At 40.9% G+C, this 11374-nt stretch overlaps 1 protein-coding gene across 5 annotated transcripts in view; it reads left to right on the top strand.

The window, feature by feature from the left end:
* The first annotated feature begins 238 nt into the window (after window positions 1–238).
* Window positions 239–11374, top strand: part of LOC128625509 (uncharacterized) — a 32910-nt gene continuing 21774 nt past the window's right edge. For 3 of the 5 annotated variants that reach the window (XM_053653883.1, XM_053653882.1, XM_053653889.1), the window contains exon 1: window positions 8145–10173. Coding sequence is in view for 2 of the 5 variants with exons in the window: in XM_053653885.1 (XP_053509860.1) it covers window positions 1179–1221; window positions 2063–2365 (346 nt within the window). In the remaining 3 variants the exon portion in view is untranslated. Of the gene's footprint in view, window positions 383–1047; window positions 1222–2062; window positions 2366–8144; window positions 10174–11374 lie in introns of those variants that run through there. The other 2 variants (XM_053653885.1, XM_053653884.1) reach the window with 2 other exon arrangements.

Below are 11374 nucleotides of genomic sequence, written 5' to 3'. Positions count from 1 at the left end.
GTGGTTTTAAAAGTCAAGTCACGTGGTGTTAAGTCAAGTCACGTGGTTTTAAAAGTCAAGGCAAGTGGTTTGTCTTGCGGAATATTTTCTCGGTTCCGCTTTGACTCTGTGGTTTACAGCTGAGGGCATCCAGTAAACCACTATTGGTTGTTTTCGTGTGCGCGCGCGCGCGCGTGTGTGTGTGTGTGCGTGCGTGCGTGATACCCGTACAACAGTTAAGCCGGTTCCGCGCGACGCGCAGCTCCATCAGCTTCGTCGCGTGCGCTTTAGGAAGTGCACTGTTCCGCTGAGTTTGTAGAGTGTAGGGCGGGGTCAAACCCGCTATCCAGAACTGTTTTACTCCTCACCTCCTGTCCTGTGGAAGACTCCGAGCAATATTCAGGTGAGAATAATTCTTTATGTTTGTGTAGATGAAGTTAATAATAACAGCAGAATTAATTTTAATTAATTCGCTCCTTAATTAATATTAAGGAGCGCGTGCGTCTGTATCACTATGTCCAGACCGCTGCGAACACAACGACGGATTGAATTCAGATTTAAATGGAGATCTGTCTCCTCACTATGATGTGTTGTAACTGTGGTGTCGGAAACACTCCGGTCATAAATAATAAGCACAACATTGTACATGATTTGGATTTTTTTTTCAGCCTGGTCTTAGATCAGTTCTTCAGTGAGTGAAACACTGTCCTGAGTTAGTGTTTAGTGTTACAGTAAATCTGAATAATCCTGAATCTGTAACAAAATAAGAGCAGCTCTGCTAAACTTTAGTGTGTATATACTAATGTGATATATACATTAGTGTGTATATACTAATGTGATATATACTTATGTGTATATACTAATGTGACACATGGTGGTTTGCTGGTTAGCACGTTCGCGTCACACCGCCAGGATGCGGGGTTCGATTCCCGCCGGGGCCACGTAGGGATGGGTGGATGGAATCATACAATCTAAGTGAAAACTTGTTGTGTCTCAAAAATACCGCTTCACTTTACACACACATCTATTTAATCAAAACATAATGGTCCACTCATCTGTGGGGGGAAAAAGAGAAGAGGGTGGAAGGAGTGTGATGCTCTGGGCAATGTTCTCCTCAGAAACCCTGCATGTGGGAATTCACATGGATTCCAGTGTGACATGTGACACCTACCTATATACCACTGTGTGTTTCTGCAGACATGTGGAGCTACACACTGCTGTTTGGGCTGCAGATCTTCACCTGTAAGATTTCTTTTCTTCTTAGTAGTGTCACACACACAGAGTTACAGCGGGGGAAGTAAGTACTGAACGAGTCAACATGTTTGTTCAGTAATTTGGAGAAAGCAGGTACCATCGTCACAGAGAAAACAATAGGCAATGCATTCCACTGCTCACGCTCACACGCAAGACTCTGTCGAAGCTCGTTTAAAGTTTGCTACAACTCATTTGGACAAGCCTATGAAATACTGGGAGAGTGTAGTCTGATCAGACAAGAGCAAAACTGAACTTTTTGGCTGTGATACTACACACCATGTTTGGAGAAGAACTGGCGCTGCACATCACCCTAAAAACACTACACCAACAGCGGAAGAACGGGCCAAAATCACACCTGAAACCGACCCGTTAATTCCTTCATACAGGAAGTGTCATGAAGCGTCATTACAAACAAACGCTTCTCCACCAAGTATTAAATACATTTCAGTTAGCGTGTTCAATACTTTTTCCCTGTGTCACTCCTCTTTATTACACATTACTTCATTTCTGGACTTTAATGTTGTGAAATCTTTATATTTCCAGATTTCCTGAGTTAATTCTGATGTCTGGTGAAAATTTCATGTGAATAACCTCACTGGAAATATATTTACTGTAAAAATGTTGACATGTTCAATACTTATTTCCCCAACTGTGTAGTGCTTACAAACATTTCTGTTTCTTTATTCACATTTCTTGTGACATGGTGTTGGTGTGTATCAGCAGGTACCTAAGCAGTAATTTGTGTTAATAGTCTACATTTAAAGAGTTTTTTAGATTTATTTTTTTAAATTAATGCTTACTTTTTCTTGTTTGTTTCTGTTTTCTTCAGTTGCTCCCACTGTGTCCGGTGTTCGTTCTGTAACGGCCAAACTTCATCACCCCGTTACCCTCTCCTGTGACTCCAGATGTTCTGGTGTACTCAAATGGAGCCTGTTTAATAAACCAGGTAGTGTTCTGGCTCGGTGTGATGAGACCTCCTGCAGGCCAGAGGAGGGATTTAACATCTCTCATGATCAGTACCTGAAGGGGAATCCACATCTCACCATCACTGCAGCTGATTACAGTGCGAGAGGATTGTACACGTGTCTGTGTGACGATAAGGACGTCTGTAACGTGCGTCTCCTCATCGAGAGTAAGTACACTTCTGTTTGTCCAATTGGTCCTAAAGGTGCATCAGCTCCTCGTATCATTAGGTTAGGAGGGGTGAAACAGAACGCTGGTTATGTATGTAGCTGTATGGAACTGGGACAGAACGCTGGTTATGTATGTAGCTGTATGGAACTGGGACAGAACGCTGGTTATGTACGTAGCTGTATGGAACTGGGACAGAACGCTGGTTATGTATGTAGCTGTATGGAACTGGGACAGAACGCTGGTTATGTACGTAGCTGTATGGAACTGGGACAGAACGCTGGTTATGTATGTAGCTGTATGGAACTGGGACAGAACGCTGGTTATGTACGTAGCTGTATGGAACTGGGACAGAACGCTGGTTATGTATGTAGCTGTATGGAACTGGGACAGAACGCTGGTTATGTATGTAGCTGTATGGAACTGGGACAGAACGCTGGTTATGTATGTAGCTGTATGGAACTGGGACAGAACGCTGGTTATGTATGTAGCTGTATGGAACTGGGACAGAACGCTGGTTATGTATGTAGCTGTATGGAACTGGGACAGAACGCTGGTTATGTATGTAGCTGTATGGAACTGGGACAGAATGCTGGTTATGTACGTAGCTGTATGGAACTGGGTTCCTTGTTGTTCAGAACCAGGTCTGACCCGGCTTCATTAACAAGGTGTTCGTCTTAAGAACAGAACTTGCTGCTAAACTGCACTGGACTGTCAGAATATTCCAATATTCCACAATGTCTAAATAACATAAAGCACTTCATTTATTCACACACACACACACACACACACACACACACACACAGTATTAATAAAAAGGTCCAATCTGGCTGGACGTACTGCAGTTTAGTAATGAGTTGTGTTTCTGAAAGACACAAACATCAGTCAGTTCTGTGGTCTTCACTCAGTAGGAACCTGATCATCACCTGGTCTAATCTCTGTAAAGAAATATTTCTGTTACGTACATTTCACTGTGATGTGCTTTTTAGTGTAGTTTATTGATTTATAAAGCACATTTAAAAACAGATGTTGAAACCAAAGTGCTGTACAAGAAATATAAAACGGAATTAAAACAAATTTAAAGACTAGACAAAAACCAAAAAAGGACAAGTGGAAAAACTTTCACCCTCAATTAAATCATAAAGAATACAAATAAGTCTTCAGAGAGGATTTAGTGAATGACGAGACTTTAACCATCGTAGCGGTCCATATGAGAGGTAAGAGAGTAAATCAGAGGTGTGTGTGTGTGTGTGTGTGGTGTAGTCTGATCAGTGAGAAACAGCTCTTCTCAGAACAGCTCTATAGCGCCCCCCACAGTCATGGCGTGATGGAGCATGTCTGTGTGTCTATCAATGCAGTAAAGATTACAGAAAGTGTAAACGTCCCCACAGCAGGTGTTGTGCAGTCTCGGTGTAATTGAGCATAACCTCTCTGTGTGTTAATCCACAACAGTAAAGAGCACGTCTCCCTGCAGAACACACTGGATTGGGTTCTAGAGCGCTCAGAGAGCACATGTAGTTAATGAAGCAGGAAGTCAGTCAGACTACATCACAACATCACTCTGCAAGACCCACAGCAGTTCTCCATCAGTGATGGAACGATCAGTAAGAGCTCTGTAGATCTGTATCGGTGTCTCACGCCTCCTCTGGTGTCACCTACCTTTCTGTATGGAAGTCCAAATCAGCACACGGCTTTCCTTCACTTTAAAAGCACCGTAAGCCTTTCTGTGTAAATTCCTCCTGCTGCATCGTCCAATAGAAATAAAGTCTGATTGTGTTTGGAGTGTGTTTTTACCTCCTGACACTTTCATATGGATCAAACCTTCACCACATCAACACCCTTTCTATCCCGACTCAGTGTGTGGACGTCTTGCAGAGTCCTCATGTTGTCATGTTTCTGTTCTGTGTAGGTGGACATGATGTGTGACGCTGGAATGGGACTCACAGGGTCATTTCTCTCTCTGTGTGTTTTACAGAGTCGTCTCCACACATCAAGCAGCAGGAAGGTGTACCAGCGTGGGGGATTGTACTGATACTGATACTGATATCTGCGTTTGTGTTCCTGTTGGTGATGCATGTGCGTCTGAGGAGAGAAAATCAGCAGCTCTGTGAGAAAGCTGAGAATAACGGACACTCTCTCCTCCATCACAATGGAAACACTGTGCACTGAGAGCAGTAGAGAAGACGGGGTGTAGTGCTGAGGGTTTTGGGGGTTTTTAACGGTTCTGAAATCACGGTGAGAAAATAGACTTCAGACACATTCAGTGGTGTTTAATGATTCATTTCAGTCAGGTTTAAATCTGTACTCTCTTATTTTTATTTATTTATTTATTTATTTATTTCGGAATTTTATTTTTTTCTCCTTTTGATATCAACCTCTCTGTACTTCATTCTGTATTAATCTAAATTGATGGAAAATATCTGAAGCTCGTTCAGATTCCAAAGTTGGAATGTGAAAGGTCTGAATGGTCCCATTAAAAGATCCAAGATTTTGACACATTTAAAACTACAAAAACCTGACGTTGCATCTCTTCAGGAAACTCATCTCCGTCTCAGGGATCAACGCAGACTCCAAGCTCGCTGGACATCGCATATGTTCCACTCCAATTTTGATTCCAGGTCCAGGGGAGTTTCTATCCTGATAAGTAAGACCTTTTTCTATTGATAAAGTTAGTTCTGATGTAAATGGTAGATTTGTGATTGTGGAAGGGAACATTTCAGACACCAGTAGTTTTGGTGAATGTATATGCCCCGAATTTTGATAACGCTCCTTTTGCTCAGAATTTGTTGTCGAAAATTCCTGCTTTGAACATGCATCTCTTGATATTTGGGGGAGATTTAAATTGTGTTATTGACCCAGTTTTGGACAAATCGAGTGCTGTTGCAAAGGCTCCCTCTACAATGGCGAAGGTATTCTCTGAGTTTATGGTTCAGAATGGTTACATTGATCTGTGGAGGTATTTTAACCCCACAGTGACAAAATATTCTTTTTTTTCCTCACGTACATAAATCTTTTTCTCGCATTGATTACTTTTTTATTAATAACTCTCTAATTTCTCGGGTTGTAAACTCTGAATATCTACCAATTGTTATTTCAGACCACGCTCCTCTAAGTCTTGTCATTCTTCGACCTTCACATCGTGCCTTTCGTCCACCATGGAGACTTAATTCTATCCAATTCAGCATTTTGCAAATATTTCTATAATTCAGTAGATGATTTTCTTCTTACTAATCAAACTGATTCAATCTCTTACTCTTTACTTTGGGAAACTTTAAAGGCCTTCTTAAGGGGACAGGTAATCTCTTATTCTGCTCATGCCAATAAGCAACACAAGGATAAGAAAAAAGAAATATCTGATAATAATACGAGCTATTGACGACCAATATGCTCTCAGCCCGACCCCTGAGCTGCATAAACAAAGGCTTAATTTGCAGGCGGAGTTCGAGTTGTTATCGACAGGTGAGGCGGAGAGGCTGTTGTTACATACGCATGGCAATTATTATGAATATGGGGATAAGGTCGGTCGGTTGTTGGCTCACCAACTGTGTAGCCGAGTAGCTTCGTGCTCTATGACTCAGATTATGCAGTCCAGTGGTGCATTAACCTCGGATCCTGTAGAAATTAATTCAACTTTTAAAAGTTTTTACTCGTCTTTATACACAGCTGGAGCTCCTGACGATTCAGGTAACACAGACTATTTTCTTAGAAATATTGATTTCCCAGAGTTGACCCTCTATTGGCATCTGAACTGGACAGCCCCATCACCTTATATGAGATCATTAACTCAATCAATTCATTGCAATCTAAGAAATCACCTGGCCCAGACGGGTTTCCTTCCGGATTTTATAAGAAATTTCATGTTGTATTGGCCCCATTACTTCTGGCTGTATTCGAGGAATCCTTAGAACTAGGTACGCTGCCACAAACATTGAGACAAGCATCTATAACTCTATTGCTTAAAGATGGGAAGGACCCAACATTATGTAATTCGTACAGACCTATCAGCCTCCTCAATGTTGAGGTCAAGATTTTAGCCAAACTTTTGGCCTCTCGTTTAGAGGGGATTCTCCCGAGCATTATTTCAGAGGAGCAAACCGTGTTGATAAAAGGACGGCATTCCTTTTCTAATATTCGTACTCTACTTAGTATTTTGTATTCAAAACAAAACAGCGACTCCTCTGAAGTGGTCATCTCTCTGGACGCAGAAAGGCGTTTGATAGGATAGAATGGGAATATCTATTTATGGTGCTAAAGAGGTTCGGCTTTGGGATGGACAGATATCATGGATCCATTTATTATATGTGGAACGGCAGGCTTCCATATATACCAATGATGCTAAATCTGACTATTTTACTTTGTCACGGGGTACGCGCCAGGGATGTGCTCGGTCTCCCTTACTTTTTGCCATAGCGATTGAGCCTCTCTCGTTGGCGCTTAGAACTCTTCCTGTATTTCAGGGTATAATCCACAAAGGAACTGAACATAAACTAGCCCTATATGCTGACGACTTACTACTTTATGTTACAGATCCACTTGCATCTATTCCAGAGATAATACATGTATTAAATGACTTTGGGAAATTTTTTGGGTATAAACTGATCCTACAAAAGAGTGAATGCTTCCCCATAAACCAATCTGGCCAAAAGATAAAACCAACTGAAATACCATTTCATTTGGTGGATTCAAAATTCAAATATCTCGGAGTTAATGTCACCCGTTCTTATTCTGCATTAATGGTGGAGAATTTTACACCCTTAATTTCATACATGAAGTCAGCCTTTCAAAGATGGGAAGCTCTACCATTATCCCCTCTTGGTAGAATAAACACGGTAAAAATGAACATTCTTCCAAAATTCCTCTACCTTTTCCAGTCCATCCCTTTGTTTTTACACAAATCTGTCTTCAAGAATATAGACCAATTAATCTCCTCTTTTGTATGGGCAGGAAAAACTCCCAGGGTTTCCAGATTTTCACTTCGAAAGAGTCGACTAAGTGGTGGCCTTTCCTTGCCCAATTTCATGTATTATTATTGGGCGGCTAATATTCAGAAACTGGTGCTCTGGGTGCAGGCCCCCTCTCTTCCATGGTGCCACTTAGAAGCAAAGTCTTGTATTTCAACCTCCCTCCCTGCTATGGTGTTCTCCTCCCTTCCTATAGCCCTTTCACAACACACGGATGATCCAATAGTACGTACCTCTCTAAACATTTTCTGTCAGTTTAGCCGTCATTTTAAATCCATCTCGGCCTCAACCATGGCACCTATATGTAATAACAACCTCTTTTCTGAATTATCCTCGTCATTCAGCCTGCCTCCGTCTCACCTATTCCGCTTCTTTCAAATTAATTCAATTCAATTCAATTTTATTTGTATAGTGCTTTTTACAATAGACATTGTCTCAAAGCAGCTTTACAGAAATATCAACACGGTATACAGATATTAAAGGTGTGAATTTATCCCAACTGAGCAAGCCACTGAGTGGCGACGGTGGCAAGGAAAAACTCCCTAAGATGTTAAGAGGAAGAAACCTTGAGAGGAACCCGACTCAGAAGGGAACCCGTCCTCATCTGGGTAACAACAGATAGTGTGAAAAAGTTCATTATGGATTTATCTGAAGTCTGTATGGCCTTAGAAGCAGCCGTAGTCCCAGCAGTCTGGAATTAGAGAAGATTTGAGCTCCATCCAGAGGCAAAAAGGATCTGGATCTCTAGTATCTCCATAAATTCATGTGGGGCTCGGCGAAAGGAGAGAGGGAGAAAAAAGATTATTACGACTGCGAAGTAGTAGAACAGAATCTAGTCAGGGTAGGCTTGAGTAAACAAATACGTTTTAAGCCTAGACTTAAACACTGAGACTGTGTCTGAGTCCCGAACACTAATAGGAAGACTGTTCCATAACTGTGGGGCTCTATAAGAGAAAGCTCTTCCCCCTGCTGTAGCCTTCACTATTCGAGGTACCGTCAAATAGCCTGCATCTTTTGATCTAAGTAGGCGTGGCGGATCATAGAAAACCAAAAGGTCGCTTAGATATTGTGGCGCGAGACCATTTAGTGCTTTATAGGTTAATAAAAGTATTTTATAGTTAATGCAAGATTTTACTGGGAGCCAATGCAGTGTGGATAAGATCGGGGTGATGTGGTCGTATCTTCTGGTTCTAGTTAGGACTCTAGCAGCTGCATTCTGGACTAACTGGAGCTTATTTATATTCCCACTGGAACATCCAGACAGTAAGGCATTACAGTAATCTAGTCTAGCGGTGACGAATGCATGATTAGGCATTTTGTCTCCTCCCTATTCACTGGTTTTCCCTCCTTACCTACAAAGTCTGCATGGGAAGAGGTGTTCAAGCTGAATCCTCATAAGGGCGGCATTATCTCACGGATATATGCAACGATCTGGTCACAGGACGATTCTTACAATATCAAAGCCATTAGTGCTTGGGAAGAGGAATTGGGCCTGGAGCTTGAGGATGATTACTGGGGCAGAGCGTTAGATAATATACGTACCGCCACGTCTTGTGCTAGACTTAGTTTCATACAATTTAAAGTGGTCCACAGAGCTCACCTCTCTAGAAGTAAACTGTCTAAAATATATCCCAATGTTTCTGACGTGTGAAAAATGCAAACTTTCGCCCTGTAACCTGAGTCACTCTGTCCCAAACTGCAGAATTTTTGGACCTCTTTCTTCGAAACTATGTCCGACGTTCTTAAAATCAAATCGGACGTCTGTCCTTTAATTTCCAGCTTTTGTGTTTCATCTCAGCATCAGCCTCTGAACCATAAACAAGCTAGTGTTGTGGCCTTTGCATTGTTACTTGGTCGGCGCAGAATATTGTTGTCTTGGACCTCTCCACAACCCCCCTCTATATCAGTCTGGATTAAAGATTTAATCTTCTTTTTAAAACTTGAAAAAATGAAGTACAACATCAGAGGCAGGGGTGACTTATTTTTGGGAAAATGGCAACAGTTTATTACCTACTTCAATGATGTACGCACCCTGGAGGTGGATTGAGGAGAGGTAGACGGTAAATACTAATAACCTTACTTTTTTGTTTTTGTTTTTTTTTGTTGTTGTTTTTGTTAGTTTTTTTTCTGGTTGTTTGTTTGTTATTGTTTTTTGTTTCCCCCTTTCTTTTGGTTTTGGCTGTGATTGTTTTGTTGGGGTTGTTGGTGGGGTGTTATAATCTGTAAAATGCAAATTTCCAATAAAAATTCTATGATAAAAAAAAATAATTAAATACACAATCATGTCTTCATTTGATCGAAGTTGGTTCTGTTGCGTTCTCACTCTTAACCCTTATTTTGACTGGACTTTCTCTTCACTCTATTCTTCAACATTCCCCCACTTTTCAGTCTTTCCCTTTCCTTTCCTTTCTCTCAGTTGTTGATGTCTTTCCTGAGACTCTTGTGTATCCATCATTTCTACCAGACTTCCCCAGTCTGCTCCCCACACTATCAGACTATATTTATTATCCTCACTGCCATTTAAAATACCAGACACTTTCCTATTTCATCACACTTTAAAGAAACCGGTTCTGCAAATTTCTTCCTGTGTCCCCGCCCCCTGTCACGAGCTCTAAGGTGTGGTCCAATACCTAAACAATGCATTCAGAATGTGAGCAGAGTTTCTCAGGTAGAACTGTCCTGTCTCCAGACTGAAACAGATTCCCCTCATACTCGGAGTCTGGGATTCATTTAGCTTTTATTTAGCTGATGTTCAGTTTGTGTTCTGAATCGTGTCCTAATGCTTTTATTCTGCACTTCCGGCTTTGTTTCTGTTCATCAGAGCAAGGGGTTATAGTTTATCGTCCAGGTGAGTACTGAATGAAGTGTGAAGTGTTTGTTTCATAGGCTAGTAAACACGTCTTTGACTGATGGACATTGATTACTGTAATGGGTTTAAATGTCTGGAGTGAGAATAGATCTGAATCAGGTCTGTTCTGTGGTGTTTTAAACTTTCATCAACTGCTCAGCTGAGGTTTAAGGTCTAAAACTAAAAAATAAAGTTCGGCTGTACTGAGTTCATGACTTTAACTGAGAGAGAGAAGAGAGAAAAGAGAGAGAGAAGGAAGAAGAGAGAGAAAAGAGAAGAGAAGAAAAGAGGAAGTGAAAGTGAAAGCTGGCATTGTGCCATCATTTCCAAAACAACTAACTCCAAGTGACGTTTTTTTTTGCTTTTCCTGTCTGGATTTGAAGTTATTTATTATTTATAAACCGTTCGTGTTTTACTTTTTTCTGTTACTAGCACAAAAATAAGATGACCAAAGAGTGCACGACTAACCCCAATAACTCGCTGTAACTTTGATTGTTTTGATGCTGATCAAACCTCGATAAAGCACACAGTTCACCTAATTTCACCCTTATTATTGATTTTTGTTGCTTGATGTAAATGTGAGAAATCCCCGACCTGTCTTATTTTCAGTCATTACACCGAGATACTGAATATACTGAATAATGATGATTTATAACGGCAGGTTTCTTTTAATGCACTCGTTCTAATATATGATCGTTTCTATAGTAACCGCTCATTCACAGCGCATTTCTTGAAAACATGATAAGCTGCATTTTTATTATTTACTTGAAGAGAGAGAATAAAGACACAGAATAAAGAGAGAGAATAAAGAGAGGGCTGGTGAGGGAATGACTGTTTATAGCTGCTATAACGTACGTAACAACAGGAACTAACTTCACCAAAATGAAATGTAACTATAAATGGATAAAAGGTACACTGAATATGTGGTCACTCAGAATTAAGAGAACATATTGCATATACTTTGCATGAAAGAATTTAGTTTCTTATCAGAACATTATTTCAGTGCTTATACAAAACTTTATTGAAACACGTTTCTAATTGCTGGATTGAATTATGTAAAGTGAGCGTGATCGATGCACGTATTTGTCGTATCACAGCCAACCAGGAACTCCATTTCCCAGGAGACACCACTAACTACAAACATGGCCACTGAGGACTACGTGTCCAACACACGCTCACCTTCGCCTGAGTACTAACTATA

This window comes from Ictalurus furcatus, chromosome 22, assembly GCF_023375685.1.
Source record: "Ictalurus furcatus strain D&B chromosome 22, Billie_1.0, whole genome shotgun sequence".
In the NCBI taxonomy this organism is placed as follows: domain Eukaryota; kingdom Metazoa; phylum Chordata; class Actinopteri; order Siluriformes; family Ictaluridae; genus Ictalurus; species Ictalurus furcatus.
The sequence above is the reverse complement of the archived record's forward strand: the minus strand, read 5'-3'. Positions and strand labels throughout refer to the sequence as shown.